The sequence below is a fragment of the Antennarius striatus genome, chromosome 13 (assembly GCF_040054535.1).
Source record: "Antennarius striatus isolate MH-2024 chromosome 13, ASM4005453v1, whole genome shotgun sequence".
NCBI lineage: Eukaryota > Metazoa > Chordata > Actinopteri > Lophiiformes > Antennariidae > Antennarius > Antennarius striatus.
The window spans coordinates 8395001-8415254 of NC_090788.1; the positions used below are offsets into that span (position 1 = coordinate 8395001).

The following is a 20254-nucleotide window of genomic DNA, read 5'->3' on the forward strand; positions in this document are numbered from 1 at the left end:
GACTTAGTAGATGATCAAAGGAATGGGGGAATTCAGTGCAGTGACACTATCATCCTTCACAAAATATTGCTCTCATTGGACTCTTAAATATCATTTGTATTTCATTTTTATTGTCGTTTCGGTGTCTTTTTAAAAGGCTACATTTGTGAGCCTTTCTACTAGCTTAGTAAACTGTATTTGTGAAAATTGTCAGGAAAGTAAAAAAAAGAGCCGACATTGGATGTATTTAAAATAATTGATATGTCTATCTGAATTTCAGCCTACGCAATAGGGTTCGGTGCAATCTTACTTTCTTATTAACAGTTTTATACATGGTCCCAAAGTCTTCAAAGTATGTAGTTTCCTGTCTCTATTTCAGCCGTTTGAGCATAGATCCTGTATGCGTGTGGCCCAAAATACAAATGAGTCTAAATATAACAAGAAAAAGAATCACGAAAGAAAGCACCGAGTCAGTTATGTGCTAGATTTTCCTCTTACACATATTTTATTTGGGAAGAAACGTCTTTTGTCAGAACAGATTTTGTTTCCACAGATCACTGCATGGTCAATTTCATCAAGAAGAAACTTCTGGGGTCATTGGGAGAATTCAGAAACCGTTTCATCAATCCCATTCAAAACGGCCAGTGTGCCGACTCGACACCAAAAGACGTCCGAATAATGAAGAAGCGAGCTCATGTGCTTCATGCTATGTTGGCTGGATGTGTGCAGGTAACATGAAGTTATGTACATGTTCAGTTTGGATTTATGTGGCAGCATTTTAACCCTGATTTTTAATTTAATTTATGTTTTGTTTTTTGTTAGAGAAGAGATTACTCAGAGTTGACTCAGTTTCTGCCTCAAAAGCATGAATATGTGCTGGCGGTGAGGATTACCCCTCTCCAGTATCATTTGTACCGCTACTACCTTGATCACGTTACTGGTGAGTCCTTTTTGCTGTAAGAAATGTAGAAATGTAGACAGATAAACAACCTGAGACATAATCACTATTAGGTAATTTGAAAAAAAAAAAAAGTCAGCGTTGTTATGTTACTATCTTAAGTAGAGACCTTTGTTCCAGGTATGAGTTCTGTTACTGACAGAACGAAGGTAAGGAACAAAGCAAATCTGTTCAAGGACTTCCAGGTTCTTGGCCGAATTTGGACCCACCCTTGGTGTTTGCAGCTCTGCTATGACAGCAGAGAAAACAAGGTATAAACAAGATTACAATGAGCATATATCTATTTCTTTTTATTCTTACTGAGTTTTAAATCAAACCTTTGTAATAGGAAAATTCTTGTAAGAGGAGTCATGCAGCAGCTTTGCCAAGATATGGAGAAACTTCGGTGGCTGAGAGGTGAGGCCTGCCACGATCATAATCACACCCTGTCTAAACAAATACAGTAATAATGTCTTCATTTGTTTCTCATTATAGCTCCTCCACGTCTGGTGGCTAATGAAAATATACAGATATTTGGCTCTTCTATACTCCTCTGAAAATCATGTCAGTCTATTCAGGTGGACGCCATGCAAATAGAACCATATCACCTGCTATTAAATAAAGGACAAGACAAGACTATTATTACAAATGACCTTTTTCCTGCATCAAAATTTAACATCCAGTATTTGGATTGCGTCAAAATGTAGAGTAGAGTGTAAAGTAGAACTTTATTGATCCCTTAATGAGGTTCCGTAAGGGAAATTAACTTCTCCGTCACACTACGCACAGCACAGTGACCACACAAAAGCACACAGAAAAAGCACACAGAAAGTAGTACTAACACCTAGAAAGAATAAAAATAACCCAACATGAATATACAAATAAAAATGCATAATTGGGCATAGGAAAGTGGAAGTGTTTCTAGTGTTAGCAGTGTTTATGGTTATTGTGTGTATCATCCCTCAGCTCTTGTGTGGACCCTCTTCTTCTCCCCCAGAGAGGAGTTGAGCAGTTTAATGGCTCGGGAATGAAGGAGTTCTTAAGTCTGTTGGTCCTGCACGTTGGGAGGCGCAGCCTCTGGCTTCTCAGGCTTCTCTGGTTGTTGGTAACAGTGTGCAGAGGGTGGCTGACATGGTCCATGATGTCCAGCAGTTTGTCTAGAGTTCTCTTCTCTGCCACCGTTGCCAGAGGGTCCAGCTTCATCTCGACCACTGAGCTGCCCCGCCTGATCAGCTTCTCCAGCCTGGAGAGATCTGCCTTTGTCGTGCTCCCTCCCCAACACACCACAGCGTACGACAGGACGCTGGTGACCACAAACTGGTAGAACATCCACAGATGTTCTGCAGATGTTGACCCTCAGCCTCCTCAGAAAGTACATCCTGCTCTGAGCTTTCTTGTACAGCTGCCTCGTGTTGCTGGTCCAGTCCAGCTTGTTGTCCAGCCACAGCCCAAGATATTTATAGGTCTGGACCACCTCCTTCTCCTCCGTTCCTATCAGAACTGGTCTAGGTTGGTGTCTGTCCCTCCTGAGTCAATGACCAGCTCTTAAGTTATGGAGGTGTTGAGCTTCAGGCTGTTGCTGCGACACTAGTCAACAAAGTCCCTCACCAAGCATCTATACTCCTCCTCCTCATTGTCTCTGATACATCCCACGATCGCTGTGTCATCTGCAAACTTCTGAATGTGACACAGTTCTGAGTTGTAACAGAAGCCCTGGAGGACAAGATAGCCCCCCGTGGAGCACCAATGCAGCTGACCAATGTGTCAGACGTGATGTCCTTTAGCCTGATGAACTGTGGTCTGTCAGTGAGATAGTTGTGTATCAAAGCAACCAGGCCGGGGTCCACTCGCATTTGTAGTAGTTTGTCCTGTAGGATACAGGGCTGGATGGTGTTGAAGGCACTTGAAAAATCCGTAACAAGGATCCTCACAGTGCAGGTTTTCCTTGTCCAGATGCGAGTGGGCTCGGTGTAGCATGTTTTGAGAGGAATGTCACTCAGGTGACAAATTTTGTTCTTATGCTTAGAACGATGGATCTATGACAGAAAATTCATTCTTGAAGAAATAATACAAAATGTTAATGAAATAGAAGAGTAGCAATACTCTCTGGATTCTTTAATTCACTATTATAAACCCTTTTGATACAGTGTACTGAGAGAGAATGAAGGAAAAGAAGGGAACAACCAAGACAGCAGCGCTGCACGTGTTGACAGTGCGTCAAAACGAAATCCAGTGGTTGAAGGTATTAAACCTCAAGATTTCATTAATTTTCCAACCCTGTAGCTCACACACACAAATGCAGTTTGTCCTGTTGGATCCTTTGCAGGAGAGAATGCAACTGTCAGCTCGGGTTCGGAGACTCTGAATAAAGGCTGGTTCAAGAATCTGCTGTCTGAAGAAGACGCCAAAATTTTGGAGCACTCGGGGAAGATGGTGCTTTTGTTTGAGATCCTCAAGATGGCTGAAGAACTGGGGGATAAAGTGTACGCATCTAATCGCTCTGTGAGTCGCCTATCCAGAGGCTTATCGTCGTCACTTCTAACCGAAATGTTTTTCTATGTATGCAGGCTTGTGTTCAGTCAGTCCTTGATCACACTAAACTTAATTGAAGATTTCCTTCGGGCTTCTCATCAGGCCAGAGATCCACTATTATTCAAAGGTATTTAGTTGATATGAATTAATGTGTGTTTCTCTGTGACTCTTCAGCTGTGACTTATGTGCTTTACCGTGGTCACAGCAGGGAGCTGGATTAAAAACATTGATTACTACCGTCTGGATGGTGCCACCAATGCTCTGTCAAGGAAGAAATTGGCAGATCAGTTCAATAATACTTCCAATACCCGGTAAAGACTACCTGATTGCTATAACTGTTACTTCAGTCTTTCTGTATAGCGTATACTGAGATTAAATGAGGGGCAGAATGTTGACTGTGTTGTCTGACTGAATCCTTCACTTTAGTGGCCGATTGTTTCTCATCTCAACAAGAGCTGGCTCACTTGGCATAAACCTTGTTGCTGCCAGTCGGGTCATCATCTTCGATGCCTCGTGGAATCCCTCATATGACATACAGAGTATATACAGGGTGTACCGCTTTGGTCAGCTCAAACAAGTGTTTGTGTACCGCTTTTTGGCGCAGGTGAGCTCACCGGTCTCCGTAAGTAGCAACTAAAAATTCGAGAATGTGTCTACATTCCGATAACGAATGCTATCTAAAGGTTTTATGTTATTTGCTTATTCTCTGATGTGAAGCATGTTCTATAATTAAAGTGTCGCTCACATGATATAATCTGATGTTCAAGATAATTTCCTTCGACATGTGATGAGAGACTTTAAAGGATCACATAGCAGAAATACTGGAAAGCACTGAAGGTTGAAGGTTCTAAATATTATGAATACAGTATAAAGATAGAGGGTTAAGGTCTGAAGTCTGTTGACGGGCTCCTTTAGACAACACTAAACTAAATTACTGTAGATCTGCTATATTTTTACTATCAAACTTCATTTCTTTCTCCAGGGCACCATGGAGGAGAAGATCTATGACCGGCAGGTGACCAAGCAGTCTTTGTCCTATCGAGTGGTGGATCAGCAACAGATAGAGAGGCACTTCACCCTCTTTGAGCTGACTGAACTTTACACATTCAAACCAGACCTGCTGTGTGATCCAAACTCAACAGTTAGCAAAAAAACCAAGTCTGTTGTGCCAAAGGTGCATCTCCGTTTTTATTTCTAGGTGTCTGTCAAACATCTAGACACCAACGCTTCCATAAAGCATTTGAAGTTCCAATGATTTTCTGTCTCTCTCTCTCTCTGAAGGATAAAATACTGGCACAGCTGTTACAAACCTGTAAAGACCAAATCGTTTCTTTCCACGAGCACGAATCTCTGCTGGACCATAAACAAGAGGAGGAGCTCAGTGAGGCAGAACGCAAAGCTGCCTGGGATGAGTATGAGGCCGAGGTAAAGAGCTTCACACTACAAGACATGACTTATAATGAGTCGGGCTCCATCTAGTTTAAGGACATGCCCAAAGCACAGTACTGTACTCATTGTCAATAGTCTGTTCCCTACTGTGTGTAAACCTTTGTCTTTATTTTCTTACTTAGTCTAATACAGGCAGCATTTCTGTCAGTTCCATTCCTAACGCCTTGAATGCAAAGACCAATGAAGAACTTCTGGTATGAGTAACTATTTCTCTTTTATTCTTAGAACTGGTCGTGTTTGTGTCTTGTACAACAATTTATGCAAAAAAATGTCTCTGCAGGTTTTGCTTAACAAGAGCAGAGCAAATGTATCGATGGCTTTCCTGTCCTTGCAGAAGATGAGGTGTCACACTCTGGAGGAGTACACGTCACTGGTGGTGAGTGACCTCAATACCTCATTTAGAGATGTGGGAAATGAAGGAGATTAAGGCTATTTCTGACACCTATAGTATTTTTTTTAATATAAGATATGCTCATAAATATGTACAGACATCATTTACCTGTATGTATATCTGTGTAATTTTAGTCTGCACCATTGTAAACTTATTTTACATTCAGGAAGCATTATGTTTTAGTTATGAAGTGAAGCAGTTGGAGTTTCACATTCACCTTGTGATAACAGGCAGAAACAGCGAGCTGCTTTGATCAGCATTAGTGTGTCATACTTTTTGTCGACATCATGTATGTTTGAACACCACACTCCTCTTAACCATCCATCCTACACATAAATACTGGGTTACAAAGGTAAAGAAAGGAGAAATCCTTCTACCTGCTTTAAAGTAAGACAGGAAATGTTTTTGTATATGAGTCGTCTTGAGTAGTATGAGTTACTTTCTTTGTCCAGCCAATGTTTTAAGGCCTTCTGTTGACTTATAGTTGATAGAAACTCAATGATTACCATCTGGAGTAGAAGTGTCCACTTCTGAAATGTGAAAGTTATCTTACTGTAATTATTTTTTTAGATTCAAACCAAGTTACTCTTTTTAAATCAAAGAAATGTCAACTTAGTTGTTAATTTTTTTATATATATTTTTTGTGGAGCTTTTTATGTATTTAGTTAGAGTCCATCTCTCTCTTTCTCTCTCTCTCCTCTCTCATTGCACTTACATCAGCAAATAATCCTATTAATTTTAAATTCATCTATTCAAAGAGTGTTTGTAACGTAATTAAACTGTATGCATTAATATATACATTGTAGTGTGAAGTTCCCAGTTTGGGATCATTAAAGTATGTCTATCTATCTACAGAGGCAACAGTATCCCCAGCTCCCTGAAGAAGACATTCAATCCAAAGGTCTGATTTGGAAGGTATGCGATACGATGGAGCAGGAACGCAGACAGGCCTTCTATCGTGACGTTCTCACTCAGCAGCAGTCAGTGAGTCACTTTCACACATTTCAGAGTGTGTGCATGTTTGCGCATATATGTTCAAATATTTCTATCATATCCTTCCGTAGCTCACACTCAGCATACAGGCCATACTGAACACTCGGAGAAATCAAGCGATTCAGATGGCCTTGAAGAACCAGCCTGCACAGACTTGAACAAACAAGGAAGGAAACTGAAGCGTTCATTGGAATCTTACGGAATGAAAGTATGAAGAGACAGAAATGTTGGGGTGTCCCTAGAACTGTGATCTGTTTTGTAACACTTTGAGCACTTTAACTAACCAAACATATACAGTAAGTGTAGGGTCCTTCATCTGCACAACTTATTGAGAACTAGTTTCCTTACTCAACAAAGATATGATGAGAAGTTCATTTATAAATCTTGGTTTTCCACTCTGTATTTTTACTCACATGCCTTACTGTTAACTTTTTTCTATTGGTTTGATGTGTTGTTAGTTACCAGTTGTTATAATACAGTAATAAATCAATTGAATAAGACTGGCAGTTGACAGTTTCTACTTTATTAAGTGTTGAAGTAGGTTCATTGTCTATGATGATAACTACATTAAACAGAATGTTCCCTTGCTATGTGTGACAAGGCATCTATTCATTCACCGTCAGTAAATGCTTCTTTCGATGTCGCGGGGTTGCTGGAGTCTATCCCAGTGGACTTGGGGCGTGAGGCAGGGTACACTCCGACTCCAGTGTACTTCGGATCCACATGAAGGATGAGATATTTTACCTTTGGTATCAAAGGTCTGTGTAGATCAAAGACATCCAAGGCAGCTCTCTGCCAAATGCCACCTTATGGTGGTGGAGAGGTTCGTGTACCATAATTTGTTTGAATGTAAAGGTTTCATAGTGATTATCTCTCAGTGTTTAACACTGAAAAGGCCTCTATCAGAGCAGGATTTTAGAGGCTTACATCTACACTTTCAACATTTTTAAAGTGGAAGAATGAGTCGGACACTGAGCTCAAGCAACTCTTTAACTGGTAAGACTACACAAATATTTAGTAGTACATTGACATACGAGCGACTTGACATACGAACTCTTTAACTGGTAAGACTACACAAATATTTAGTAGTACATTGACATACGAGCGACTTGACATACGAGCCGTTGCTAAGTCCATATTTTCTTTCTTTTTCATATTTTATCAAATTGATAATAAATGATATTGTGGACATAGTGGCTGGCTACAAGACCCAAACTGGACTTGGGTTCGGACCTTTTGACTAAGAGGAAATTTTTATAACCGGACCTCCGTGACTTTTAATTGAGTACCCCTGCATTAGGACATCACTGCTAGATGGCAGATGGACACAACATGAGCTGAAACCCCTCTTACTGCAGAGTAAAGATGTGTGACTTGCTTTTTTTTTTCATACTTTATCATTTTATGTAACTTGTATATCATTAATTATGTTAATATATGCTCAAGAAGAAGGAAGAAGAAGGAAGACCTGTGTGTGCTAGGGTCTAGCATGCACACACACACACACATACACACACACACACACACACACACACACACACACACACAAGGGGCCTTTAGGCAAGCAGAAGGGGATGGTGGTGCTGGGCAACTCCTTCCTGGTGCACCCCAATGAGCAACTTGTTATTTTGGGACAGTACCTTGCTCAAGGGCACTTCGGCAGTACTCAGGAGGTGAACTGGCACCTGTCCAACAACACTCCAAATCTTTTGGTCCACGAATGAATCTTGAGCATACTGAGGAAGCCAATAAGAGGATACACTCTTAAGTGCCAGGAACTGGTGGAGGAGTGCTGGGAGAGAGGCTGGAAAACTTTGTATGATTCTGTAGAAGTCGACTGTTAAGGTTTTATAGGAAACTCTCTAATGAAAGTCCTGAGATGTTTGGGCATGATGGGGCAGCAAAAAAAGGGCCATTAAAGTGAAATGGCTGAGGTCTTAAAATAACAAGTTAACACCTTGTTCATGCTGCAAATGTGTGTTTTTGCATGTACTGTTGAAACTGTATCCTTGTTCTCTGTCTCCCCTCATAGTTCCACCATGTGGTGAACTTTTGTTCGGCAAGTGCTATGATTACTCTGTGCTGGATTTGATTGGTCAAGGTTCATTTGGCCAAGTGGTCAAGTGCCAAGTTGTTGACAGAGAAAATAAAGTGGCAGTAAAGTTCCTCAAGAAGGGTCCTGATGCAGATGAAGAAGTAAGCTTTTGGATTCAACTTATCTGATACTCATGACCCATATGAGTGTTTGTACTACATGTTGTATCATTTTCTTTCTCCCCAGCTGGGTGTGATGAAGGCCATCCACAATCTCTTGAATCCAGATACAATCAACGTCATTAAGATGCTTGACCAGTTTGAGTACATGGAAATGCACTGTTTGGTCTTTGAAATGCTTGACAAATCTCTAAAACACTGGATTAGGAATGAAAAGAAATCACTTCCTCTGAAATCTATCAGGGTGATTGCACAACAGGTGTGTATTACAACCTCTGACAAAGAGGTTCTCGTTTGTTTGTCTTTTAACTGGTGTTTGTCTTTTGATATCACTCAAAAACAACAAGGATTTGGGCAAAATAGAAGTACTGTAAATCCTAAACCTTTCCTTTCTTCTGTGACATTGCAGCTGGTGGGTGCTCTGGATGGCTTAATTTCACTTGGTATCATCCATTGTGACCTCAAACCTGATAATGTTATGTTTGTCAACACGGAAGAAAAACCCCTCAGAGTCAAGATAATTGACTTTGGCAGTGCGAGGCATACCACCAACACCATAATTGGAATGGAATGTCAGGCATTGATATACAGGTATATCTACCAAGAGAGGTAACATCATTCTGTTAAATATTCATATTGATTTTATTCACAGTCACTCACACAGTTGCTATCTTTGGCTCTCGTCTTCGTTTCTCAGGGCTCCAGAGGTTTTTCTTGGCCTCCCCATCACTACAGCCATCGACATGTGGGGTCTTGGGTGCATTCTGGCCTTCCTTTATTTGGGTGACCATTTTTTCAAAGCGTACTCCAAGTATGAGATGGTATGTCAGCTACCTCACACACATTCTCACTACCAAGTGGACTCTGTTAACTAATGTGGCTGAATTCCTTGTCTGAAGATGAAAAGCATAGTTATACTTGTGGGTAAGCCATACGAAAACTTGTTGGATGCTGGAATATACACCAAGGAGTACTTCATTGAAGAGGAAGGTGCATGTGGGCCTGTATGGAGACTAAAGGTTGAGTAAACATGTTGTCCTTTGTTTGAATTATTGAATTTATTGTATTTAACCTGGTGACATTGTTCTCATACATATTTTGTGTCTTAAGAGCCAAGAAGAATACGGAAAAATATGGCCTCTGGCTGAGCCAGTCACTGCTTTGAGCTCTTTGATGGACCTGCTGACGGTAAGCACTCTTTTTAAAAAAAATATTTTTCTCTGCACTGTGGATCAACTGAACCAAATTTGTTTTTTCAACTCCAGGTCCACGATAGTGCCGAGACTGAGAAGAGGCAGTTCTTTGACCTGTTACAAAAAATGCTGAATCCTAATGTGTATGGAAGAATCTTCCCCTGTGAAGTGCTGTGGCACCCATTTTTTTAATAATGGGAGCCACTTGCGATGACAGCATGAACTAGTAAGCCTCTATCTTTTCCAGTACAGTAGTTCTTTCATGTAATGTCAAATCAAATAAAAGGTTATATTGATTCACTGAATGACTATTATATTTGTTTCATTCAGCCTGGAGAGATCTATCACAAATGACCCGTTTATTGTTCCAACCAGTTATCTGTAAGTAGGACGAGTGTTCTGCTGAAGAATAAAATCATGATGTCCCATCATCATCCTTGGAATGTGCAGTTCAAGTATCTCCTGTCTCCGGCACCAGGTCTCCACCCATTCATCTTAAAGATGAGCCCACCGCAATCGCTGCATTGCGGTGGTCTGGGGGAAGCGAGATTCGAACAGCCAATCCTCCGATCATTTGGTGACCTGCTTTGAGCCAGTGCCACCCCAACAATCAATTAGAATTTTAAAAAAAAATTAAAATGTACAAGTTAGTTTGAGACACTGCCTTCACACGACAGTTGTCACCCTCACCTGGTCTGGTTTCACACTCTGGTGACAGTCAAGTGAATGATCTCTCCCCTCTCAGCTGTCACAGTCTTGGTTTTGTATTTAGTTTTTATCCTATGTTATCTTTTTTTTATAAAATAAACTCAGTGAAATTTGTGTGTTCTCCCCTTTGTCCAACTTTGACCCAGCCTAGGATGCAGCCTCAAAGAAGGGGGACCCACACAGGTTCTGTTACAATTTAATGTAAGGTCTTATAATGGCATCAACTACTGTATATTGCTTCAAATGTAATAGTACTGTATGTATAGTTCGGGGTCGGGAAGGAAAAAGGTTCATGACAATATACAGATTCAGACCCTGCCTGGAATTACATCAAACCATCAAATCCAGTGATATCATGCATGCTATCAATCATCTTGCTTGCTTTATTGCCTTTCACACTGCAGGTGATTGAGTTCATCCCAGCATGCACTGGACAGAGGACAAAACAGTGCAACACAGGTTTGACAGTATAGTTGATCACATTTACACCACTGACATATGTTTAAAGTAACGTATTGAAGGTACAGGTGATACTCAGAGAAACATCTTGTGGAGAACAAGCCACCCAATAGTTCCACTTGTTGAAATGTGTTTCCAAAAAGGATGTAACGCATACTGATGATTTTAGATAAAGGATTTATGGAATGAAGTTTTGCCAAATTTTACATCGATGTATTCAGCTGGCTTTGCAAGGTGATGCAGAAAAAAGAAAACTCTACTCGTAGACACAGTCAACTGTAATGTTTCAAATGATAAAAAGTTGTCATATATTAAAAAATATTTCTGTCTGCAAAAGACAGTCCCTCACAGTGATGGCTTTGGTTTCCTGGAAGTCCAACCTCCCCAGAAGGAATTTTAGTCTCTTTCATAAACATTGTTTAACACGTCTCTCCTGTTGGAAGAAGTTTGTGTTCCTCAGTCTGTGCATATTAATACAACGATCAGGAAAAGTTGACCTGAGGTCCAAGCTGTGCAGATGTCAGGATGCATAGCCTCAAGTGTTCTTAGTGGTGGACTGAGCAACAGTTGTCAGTGTCCTGTGTCCAGATCCCTCATGTATTCTTGAAGTGCTTGGAGTCTGGCATCAATTTCAGAAAGTTCAGCGCCCGTATCTACAGAATTGTCTGGGTTTGAAGATGTAAAATCATGAGATGAAATATAGATTTTTGTTCAAATCAAAATATACTGGATTTGTGATCAATCAATTTACCTTTGACTTTTGTTCTGTGTGAAGGTGTGCTACACAATTGCTGTCTGATCAGAAGGCCTCCTCTCGACTAGAAACACAAATCACAAAATCAAGGACAAACCGTGTCACATTATTTTTTTCCCAACAAAAACAGAAAGAGCCCCACGATTCCACCAAGTGACTCCTCATTTATTATAGTGAACACAGGCATATAGTCGATACAACTTGACACTTGCTGCTTTATACTCATAAAACATGTATTAAATTTGTTGTTCCTCTACTGAACTTAGGTAACATTGGCAAAGAACTACTGCAGATGTTTTAATTAAAATATATCTTTGATTGAACACTGATAAAATCACTTCCGGTCCAGACGCTTCGTTTAAAAGGGGCTGGCCTCTGAGCTCCATCTGTCAACAGTATCAATTAATTGGTTGTTCTACGTATGAGATTGGTTGACAGAAGGGAAAATACTGAATGATCCCAAACTCATCATTTCAAAGTACAAACTAGCAAGCAGCAATGGAAAATGTACCAGAATTCATTTTTAAATGACTTACCATGCCAGGTCCATTGTAAATATGTTTTCTTCCTCTGCAACCACAGAAAAACATGTTACAATTACCATACAAAAATAAACCATACTTTGCAAAGCTTATCCAAAGTAATTCCATGACCTTAACAGAGTGTTGGTCATCTCCTCCATATCCACTAAGGAACTTTCAGAGGAGTTCCTGCTCCCCTTGCGCTCCACAGATAAACTCCTGCCTCTGCTGTTGGACCGGGTCGTCAGAGGATATACCTCCCTAGAACGTGAGCGACCCCTCTCAGAGAGAATGGGTGACGTCAGCATGTCCCTCCGTACCTTCCTCTGTCTGACACACAAAACAGGGATGAAATAATTGTTCAAGCAGACGCTGGATCAAGCATCACATTGCAATAGGCTAAATACCAACTTTTTCAGTTCTGCCTCTTTCTGCCTGCGTTGTCTGTCCTGGATGTAAGAAGTTGGATCAAAGCGTGGCACTCGCGCCCCTGTAAGATACCAGGAGGAATTTTGAGATTAATTACATAACGACCGATATGCAAAAATACTGCAACACCATTAGCGAAGCCGATACCAGTGGGGGACGGTGATGATCTTGGTACTCGAGCATATGGTCCTGAGGAATCCGCTCTATGACTCGCTGAATCTGCTCTTCTTTCTCTTTCCTCTGACCGTTTACCTCTGTCGCTCATCCGTTCTCTGGATCCCGAGCGAGCCCGGACATTCCCATACCTCGGCCTCTCACGAGAGACCGAACGATAGACTTCTCCGTCAACTCGAGAGCTGATTTTAGCTGACACAGGGGTCACTCTGCTGCATACACACAAACAGTATGTGTGCCAAGAAGGTAAGAGCCAGATTTTATACGTTGTATCCCACAATGTAAGGGAATGAATGAAAAAGAGAGAAAGTAAAGATATAGTACACTCTTAGATTGTCTAACCCTCTCCGTAGTAATGCCAGTTCATTGGTGAGACTCTTCACACGAACGCGGAGAGCACACTCTGATGCTCTAAGCTCATCCAACTAGACAAGAAAAGGAAAAAATTTAAAAATCACATGAGTAACAAAGAACACCTCATAAGCCTTTTTAACATGATCACTCTAGATATGCTTACCTGTTCCAATAGGAGTCGCTGCTCCTGGCATCTCTTGCCGGCTGAGTGCTGACTTTTGGCCCTCTCCTTCACAAGCTGTTCCTCCAACGTCCTCACAACATCTCTGACCCTCCAGTCCTCTTGTTCGGTTGTGGAGCCACTGCCACTGATCTGAACTTGTTCCAGGACTTTAGCCATGGCCTCCTTTTCTGCCTTTATTATCGCCAGCCTTGGGAGATATAAAAGTCAGGTATCATCTCGTATTGAGCACGCTCATGGAACATGAAAAGCAACTTACTCAGTTCGTAGCCGCTGTACTTCTAGTCCTGCCGATCTGTTAACTCCATGAGAAGTGACAGCACTAAGCTCAGCCCTCAGAGCTCTGACCTCTTTCTGCAGCGCAGCTGGGTCAGGCTTACCCACATAGGGCAGGGGTAACGGGTAGTGTATCCTACAGATATGGAATAGTAATTGTCAACTGGCATTAAAATAGCGAGGAAGTATGTCCACTGGTGGACATCAGCAAACAAAAATAATAAAATTATGTAGAGCAAGACACAAACCTGTCAAACTCTACTGTGTATATTAGAATTAGATATCGTTTGGCAGTGAGAGCAGATGCCTGCTGATGGTTGTAGGGGCGACTAAGTACTCCTGCCTTCCTGTTGCGTAGCAGCTCCAGATCAGCATAGGTCAAAAGGTCAAGTGTGACAGAATCACTTGTCTGCAGAAAAAAGTGAAGTTAACTTTGAAAAATAAGAAAAAAGACTTTATGATGATAAACTTCAGACTAGAAAATTTGTGTTCAAGGACTCAGATACCCCCACTAACTGAATGTGAGCAAAACTGACATGAAATTTTATTCAGATTGGTCATTTGGTATTCGAGAGATGTTAAATTCATGGATGAAAGAGGGCAACCCTATATTCCTCCTCTGGCTGGAAGATTAAAAAAAATCACAAATAATAATATTATTATTATTAATGTAATAAATGTATTTATAATTTAGTTTCATGTCTGCATAGCAATATTTTCTCCCAAAATTCTATTAATCATTTAAATAAATAGAAAATTGTGAAAAGATACAATTTTGATTATTTAGTGGTCTGTGCTCAGAAATAAATTGGTTATTATATTATAGTATAAAATATTATAATATATGAGGGCGGCGGTGTCTCAGTGGTAGAGCGGGTCGTCCAATGTTCTGAGATGGGCGGTTGATTCCCGCTCCTGCCCAAAAAACACCCAGAGGTGAGCTGACAGTGGGAGTCGTCAGGTCACCTCCGGAGCACTGCCAAGGCACCCTTGAGCCAGGCGCCGTCCCCTTACAAGATGTTCATATGGGCACACCACAAAAGAGCTGCCCGCCACTCTACCTTCCCTGCATGTGTACAGGCCCCCTGTGTGAATGTTTGTGTGTTCAGGACTTCTACACACATATATGCATGATATTCAACTAACTAGAGTGTGCCACTCATTTCCCTGCTGGGATCAGAATCAGTATATGTAAAAAAAATTTTTATATTATATGTTAGTTTTAGCCGAAAATGAACTGACAGACACACACAAGAATATGTGTGTATACTGAGCTTGTATTACATGTAGAAGACATCACACATGCATTTACAGAGAGAAGGACTAGGACAGCTAAAGAAAAAATGTTTTCGCTCAAGTGGAAACATTGAACTCAAATGAACAAATCTTTCCTCAGCTCACACAGCCTCAAGCCAATCTGTCTGTTCACATCCTTCTGTGAGCTGATAGACATTTGTGCCCCCTCTGCAGTTCCCATTCTGACAATAAAACATACCTTTCTCACAGCTGATTCCAACATGCTGCAAAAAATGGGAAACTGCTTGAAGTTGCCAGTTTTACGAGTGAGGTCTTCTATGTCTGAAAAAATACATGCATCAGTGAGATTATTGACAGCTGTGAAGACTTTTAATCTATGATAAATATATAACCTACACGCTGGATTGAAGTCTGCTCTCCAGTGATCTGCTGTCGTAGAGTCAGAGATTTCCACAATCAGCATACCCTTGTCAACCTCTATCCTCACAGAAAACTCCACTCCTCGAAAAACAATATCCTCCATCACCTCAGAGCCCTCGTCCATTTGTGAATCTGTTTTAGAAGACAAACTGGTCAAGCAAGTCTGATTTTGACTTGAATCGTGGTTTTTGGTTGATTATTAATACACTCTTATGATAAAATCACTAGACTGTATAAAATAATAAAATTCATCTTAGACTCAAGTAAAGGTGTATTATTTCTCACCAGTGTTGTTATTCTAAATGTGTCGGTATCATTTGTAGCTTCCTGTGCCATTTAACCTGGGTAATGACAGAAAGTCACCACGGGGGGCGGTAGCGAGCCGCTTCAATTCTGAAAGGTGTCCTCGTTTTTATTGGAAAAGTTATGGTTGGTTGGTCATAACGTCGGTCGGAGCGTCTGCAAATATCTTAAGTAATGTTTTATGAGGTAAGTCGTTAATTGTGTCTTTTAATTTTGCTTAGTTACACTGATGTTACCGTTTTCGCTTCAGTTCACTTTCACCCGTCTCGAGTGAAAACCACTGACACGAAATCTGTGTTACCCTAACCCGATCCTTACAAGCAGCGCCCCGAACAATACAGACGCTAGTGTGCGCCTGTATGTGTTTGTTAGCTCGCAGCAAATCAGTTACGTTTGAGGAACTGGAAACAATAACCACGGCTTCTTAAACAATACTGACGCTGTTCTTTTCTACTTTTTAGCTAACGAGACTTCATTCTGGTGAGGTCCATTGAGCAGCGTTAGCTGGTTAGCTAGCACCGACAATATCATTACTTACTAGTTAGAAGTCATGGAAGTTTATGGACATGACTGCCAGCTAATCAATTAGGCTATCCGGAGAACTGTAGGAATATACAGTACTAATATACCTGAAATAAAATTTATAATATAGTTAATCTTACCGTAGGATGCAGTAATGTCCCTAATAATGTAGCGTTGTCAGTATAATGCTTCTATATAGACAGACATCACGGTGTGCTAGCTTGGTGAACCAAAAGAAAATAGGCAGCAGTTGGACTGCTGGTGCAAATCCGTCCAAAACAATTTGTAAACCAAGAGCACTATGGAGGCTGGGGCGGCTCATCAACCGGGAACCGTTAAATTCTTCTTCTTTGCTTTGGTTCTGATGCTTCTACTTCTGTCGAAAATTAATTGGAGGCTCGCCGTTGGTCAGCAGTAACACTGCCCCCTACAGGCAACGGGACAACGACACGACCAGATCCAGGGTGTGATGTTATCTGATACTATTTTAGTAAAAGTTGCATACGACAATGTAAATATGCCATCACGAATAGCATTTTTAAAAAGCTGTGTAAATATGCAATGTTTGACAAAATACTATCCAAATGTGTTATAAAATTGCAAAATGTTAAAACATCGACAAAACTCATGTTGAATGTGCATATTACTGATTTATTCCTTCCTCCAACAAGCTTAAATGATTGATTTGTTGGTCTATCTGTCTGCCTGTTAAGGGGAGTGCTCAAAAGCTACCTGAATTTTTTTAAATTCAGCTTGGTGGATGGGTTGAGCATGTGTCAAGGAAGAGTGCATTGAATTGTGAAGCGGATCCAGGTAAATAGATGGTTTCAAGAACTTGCGGGATTTAGATATGGGTTAAATTTGGTAAACAAAAGGAATTTTGGCTCTCTTGTACCCTTCCAGTTTATGCACTAATCCCCTGTTGTGTATGTAAAACTTTATTCTGGAAGATTACTGTTGTTACTTTAAATCAATATAGTGGTGTAAAAGCAAAGCCCTAACTAACCCAAACCCAATGAAACATTAAGTATCTTAGATTTACACATTTTATGATATTGTACTCTAAATCACCATTGATATTTATTTTTGTGTGTTTTGCAGCCTGTAAGAATCATAATTACACAAATACAACAGTACTGCTGGATTTGTCTAATTTGTAATTATTAGAATTAATAATCACATTTTCACTTTCCAGTTCTCAGCCAGCATTTTTCAAATTGCCATGATATCGAAAAATCAATATACCTAATTGTGCTTAAGCTACATTGTCAACAAAATCTCTAAAGCTGGAACTGATTTTCTGTTGCCTTCGTCACCATCTAAATGTTGAGCCTTATTTTCTTTGGTTAAGTAGTTAATAAGGTTTTTCAGTAGAAAACAATTGCTTCCTGTAAATCATTGATAAACTGGTTGCATATGCCCAGAGCCGACCCTGTCCTCTAGAAGTCTTTGCTCAGTTTCGGTTAAGGGTGGTTTCCATGGAGACATTGTTCACTCATCAAGCACAAAGTGGAAGGACTGAGTCTGAAGTCTGAGGTCCTGGCTGCTTGTTGATAAAAAGGCATAAATTCACAGACAGCAGAGGAGTGTGACCAATAATATACGTGTTCTAAATTATAACTGACTGAGGTTTTTTTTGTTGTTGCCTGATGCAGAAGTCTGCATGGAAAAAACAGAAAAATTGTGGGACTTCATCTCTCCTTCCCATGACTCCCACAAAACCTCAAGAGTGGCTGCAGGTGGTCGGACATGCAGGTTTGGCTCTCATTTGTCTTGCATTTTCTTTTTAAAATAATTCTAATTTTAATGTCTACAATAATGGCAATGCTTCCCAGGGAGCTTCCGTGTTGGGGACTGTGGTACGCTACTGAAGAAGTTTTGTGAGGAGGAGCGACAGTGTTACCTCAGGCTGATGGGGGACACTTTGAGGCCCTTCGTTCCAGCCTACCATGGCGTGGTGCAGAGGGACGAGCAGAATTACAATATGATGGATAATTTACTGACCCATTTCAACTCACCTGCCATTATGGACTGCAAGATGGGCAGTCGGTAATATTAAACAGTTTGTCATTTAGAGCAGATAAATTAATTTTCATTGAGGCACATTTGACGTAATCATGTAATAAGCAAACCAGCATGAAAATATTATGTGTAGTATGTAATAGTGGTTTAAATATTGTTGTAACAAACTCATTATACCTCAGGGCTCAGTGTTTGAGGCTAAAATAAAACTTTATAAAACACTTAAATATCTAATACCACCTAAAATGAGTTACAGTTATCACATGTTTACAGTGAATAACAGATTTCTTTCCAAAACACTCAACTATTGATTCTCTTTCTTCCTTTAAACTGTTGTTGAGCTAATGTTAAAGCAACATGTTCTTCTTCAAGCTTTGAAGAAGAACATGTATTACAGGAGGATAGTCCCATAATAAAAAATAATAAAAAGTTGTTGTTTTTTCACAGTACATACATTGAGGAGGAGCTGTTTTGGGCTCGAGAACGGCCCAAGCCTCGCAAAGACATGTATGAGAAGATGGTGGCTGTGGATCCAGAGGCCCCAACTCCTCAGGAAAGAGAACAACAGGCAGTGCTGAAAACCAGGTACATGCAGTGGAGGGAGTCACTAAGCTCCACAACAACGCTGGGATTCCGCATTGAAGGGTTCAGGGTAGGCTTCAAAGTTCTCCTCAAAGATCTATTAGGTTATTGATTCATCATGAATAGATATCAACATTCACTTTGTCATAATCACTGCAATTTTTTCCTGATAATGATCAGATTGAATCTGAATGTTTCCTGTGCAGAGATCAAATGAGGAATGTCACACAAACTTCAAAAGGACCAAAAGCAGAGATCAAGTGATGGAGGCACTTGACAGCTTTGTTGAATCCAATTCACACATTGTGGTGAGAGTGACTTTCACTGACTTTCATTTAATTGAGGTGTAGATTGCCTTTCTTTCCTCTCTTGTAACCTTCTATCCTTCCCCTCAGTGGGGCTACCTGAGACGCTTGAAACAATTGAGGCAGGTCTTGGAGCTGTCGGATTTCTTCAGAGCACACGAGGTTAGATTTGATACAGCTTCATCAACCATTGGAGAAGATGTTTTGTAATGTGGTTTTAAAGTAGTGCACTGGAAAAAAAAAACCCCAAAACAAAACACTGTTGTTCCAGAAGAGCCATATTCGTTAATCTTTGGCTGATATATGTTATTATGTATATAATAATCCAACGCAATCTTCCTGTAGTGGAATGTCCTCCTAACAGCTGTATTCCTGCAGGTTGTGGGCAGTTCCTTACTGTTTGTACATGACTGGACAGGCAGAACAGGAGTCTGGATGATTGACTTTGGAAAGACTAGGGCATTACCGCCGCACCTCACCTTGGATCACCGTTCACCCTGGGTCGAGGGGAACCGGGAGGACGGCTACCTGTGGGGTCTGGACAACCTCATAGATATACTGACCAAAATGCTGCCAGTGACCTGTCATCCTTAAATGTGTGGAGATGTATTCTCAGTCCTTCTTTACCAGCTGGAAGTGAAATGCGGCAGATGCACTGGTTTCTGAAATGATTGTGTTGAATTGTAGGAATGAACTTTACTGAACTTTATTTGAAAAACAATATGAGGGTGTAAAAATAACAAATAACATAAAATTTTGCTAAATGTGTTTTGACATGAATATTTTTCTGAGCATTTATTTTCAGTAAACATGGCCCGTGGGTCAAAATATCACTGTTTGCGTACTTTTTATTTGCAATCTGAATATATGCAGCACATAAATAAATAAAATATGCAGAAGCCTCAACAGGAGGATATTATTTCTGTTTAACTTTAAACTATATAAGCCTGACTAGCCTTCATTATATCAGGAAGCATATGGTACCAGCAATTATTAGCCCAAGTTTTGGCAGCTCCGTCTGTCGATCAGTAGCTTAAATATCCCAGTGGAGTTAAAATGATGCTAAAACTCATCATCCCTGTTGACAAATAAATTGTTGCAATATCAATTTTTGCTAAAACCTTTACATGAAATATCTCAAGGTCAGAGACATGCAGCAGTGCAAACTTGAACAATTCAGAATATTAAATCACCCTCTAAAGTTCAACACCTGATACAGAGCTGGCTGGTGATCTGAGGGCACATGTGCTCTCCAGCCTTCTACACCTGCCCGCTCCTGTCATTCAGCCATCACACGGC

At 40.5% G+C, this 20254-nt stretch overlaps 4 protein-coding genes across 10 annotated transcripts in view; 3 read left to right on the forward strand and 1 right to left on the reverse strand.

Moving 5' to 3' along the window:
• The window catches only part of LOC137605933 (transcriptional regulator ATRX-like), a 22994-nt gene extending 16133 nt beyond the window's left edge, over nucleotides 1-6861 (forward strand). For 3 of the 5 annotated variants that reach the window (XM_068330877.1, XM_068330879.1, XM_068330878.1), the window contains exons 21-35: nucleotides 533-708; nucleotides 802-919; nucleotides 1058-1188; nucleotides 1266-1333; nucleotides 3064-3158; nucleotides 3243-3399; nucleotides 3484-3575; nucleotides 3654-3759; nucleotides 3875-4052; nucleotides 4431-4622; nucleotides 4730-4873; nucleotides 5020-5091; nucleotides 5178-5273; nucleotides 6144-6272; nucleotides 6353-6861. In XM_068330877.1, coding sequence (XP_068186978.1) covers nucleotides 533-708; nucleotides 802-919; nucleotides 1058-1188; nucleotides 1266-1333; nucleotides 3064-3158; nucleotides 3243-3399; nucleotides 3484-3575; nucleotides 3654-3759; nucleotides 3875-4052; nucleotides 4431-4622; nucleotides 4730-4873; nucleotides 5020-5091; nucleotides 5178-5273; nucleotides 6144-6272; nucleotides 6353-6439 — 1841 coding nt within the window. In that variant the 3' untranslated portion in view covers nucleotides 6440-6861. Of the gene's footprint in view, nucleotides 1-532; nucleotides 709-801; nucleotides 920-1057; nucleotides 1189-1265; nucleotides 1334-3063; nucleotides 3159-3242; nucleotides 3419-3483; nucleotides 3576-3622; nucleotides 3760-3874; nucleotides 4053-4430; nucleotides 4623-4729; nucleotides 4874-5019; nucleotides 5092-5177; nucleotides 5274-6143; nucleotides 6273-6352 lie in introns of those variants that run through there. The other 2 variants (XM_068330880.1, XM_068330881.1) reach the window with 2 other exon arrangements.
• A 1383-nt stretch (nucleotides 6862-8244) lies between these two features.
• Nucleotides 8245-10369, forward strand: LOC137606655 (homeodomain-interacting protein kinase 2-like). Its single transcript, XM_068332023.1, has 7 exons — nucleotides 8245-8477; nucleotides 8563-8754; nucleotides 8905-9086; nucleotides 9193-9316; nucleotides 9395-9514; nucleotides 9606-9683; nucleotides 9761-10369. The coding sequence occupies exons 2-7, from the start codon at nucleotides 8572-8574 to the stop codon at nucleotides 9878-9880; spliced, it is 807 nt and encodes a 268-aa protein (XP_068188124.1). The 5' UTR covers nucleotides 8245-8477; nucleotides 8563-8571; the 3' UTR covers nucleotides 9881-10369.
• A 215-nt stretch (nucleotides 10370-10584) lies between these two features.
• ccdc61 (coiled-coil domain containing 61) lies at nucleotides 10585-16393 on the reverse strand. 3 transcript variants are annotated; one of them, XM_068331175.1, is made up of 13 exons: nucleotides 16187-16393; nucleotides 15198-15353; nucleotides 15040-15122; nucleotides 13793-13953; nucleotides 13528-13680; nucleotides 13251-13458; nucleotides 13076-13158; nucleotides 12707-12942; nucleotides 12542-12620; nucleotides 12263-12460; nucleotides 12146-12179; nucleotides 11607-11673; nucleotides 10585-11520 (listed from the first exon to the last, which is right to left on the reverse strand). In XM_068331175.1, the coding sequence occupies exons 2-13, from the start codon at nucleotides 15343-15345 to the stop codon at nucleotides 11426-11428; spliced, it is 1545 nt and encodes a 514-aa protein (XP_068187276.1). In that variant the 5' UTR covers nucleotides 15346-15353; nucleotides 16187-16393; the 3' UTR covers nucleotides 10585-11425. The 3 variants fall into 3 exon arrangements, with proteins under 3 accessions (XP_068187276.1, XP_068187275.1, XP_068187274.1); XM_068331174.1 differs by having other exon boundaries at nucleotides 12707-12945; XM_068331173.1 differs by having other exon boundaries at nucleotides 12707-12945; nucleotides 13058-13158.
• On the forward strand, nucleotides 15619-19788 carry itpkca (inositol-trisphosphate 3-kinase Ca). The gene is made up of 7 exons (XM_068331176.1): nucleotides 15619-15710; nucleotides 17702-17801; nucleotides 17882-18095; nucleotides 18516-18720; nucleotides 18857-18958; nucleotides 19046-19117; nucleotides 19334-19788. Exons 1-7 carry the CDS (start codon nucleotides 15699-15701, stop codon nucleotides 19547-19549), a joined length of 921 nt encoding a protein of 306 aa, XP_068187277.1. The 5' UTR covers nucleotides 15619-15698; the 3' UTR covers nucleotides 19550-19788.
• Nucleotides 19789-20254: the final 466 nt, after the last annotated feature.

What these genes read in the sequence shown, in the direction of transcription:
- LOC137606655 (XM_068332023.1), top strand. Translation starts at nt 8,572, where the DNA reads ATGAAGGCCATCCACAATCTCTTGAATCCAGATACAATCAACGTCATT. An exon ending in TGTCAGGCATTGATATACAG is followed by an intron (nt 9,087 to 9,192) that starts GTATATCTACCA and finishes TTCGTTTCTCAG; the next exon opens with GGCTCCAGAGGTTTTTCTTG. An exon ending in CGTACTCCAAGTATGAGATG is followed by an intron (nt 9,317 to 9,394) that starts GTATGTCAGCTA and finishes CCTTGTCTGAAG; the next exon opens with ATGAAAAGCATAGTTATACT.
- itpkca (XM_068331176.1), top strand. An exon ending in GACTGCAAGATGGGCAGTCG is followed by an intron (nt 18,096 to 18,515) that starts GTAATATTAAAC and finishes GTTTTTTCACAG; the next exon opens with TACATACATTGAGGAGGAGC. An exon ending in TCCGCATTGAAGGGTTCAGG is followed by an intron (nt 18,721 to 18,856) that starts GTAGGCTTCAAA and finishes TTTCCTGTGCAG; the next exon opens with AGATCAAATGAGGAATGTCA.
- ccdc61 (XM_068331173.1), bottom strand. Translation starts at nt 15,345, where the DNA reads ATGGACGAGGGCTCTGAGGTGATGGAGGATATTGTTTTTCGAGGAGTG. An exon ending in TACACAGTAGAGTTTGACAG is followed by an intron (nt 13,681 to 13,792) that starts GTTTGTGTCTTG and finishes CCATATCTGTAG; the next exon opens with GATACACTACCCGTTACCCC. An exon ending in AGCGACTCCTATTGGAACAG is followed by an intron (nt 13,159 to 13,250) that starts GTAAGCATATCT and finishes TTTCTTGTCTAG; the next exon opens with TTGGATGAGCTTAGAGCATC.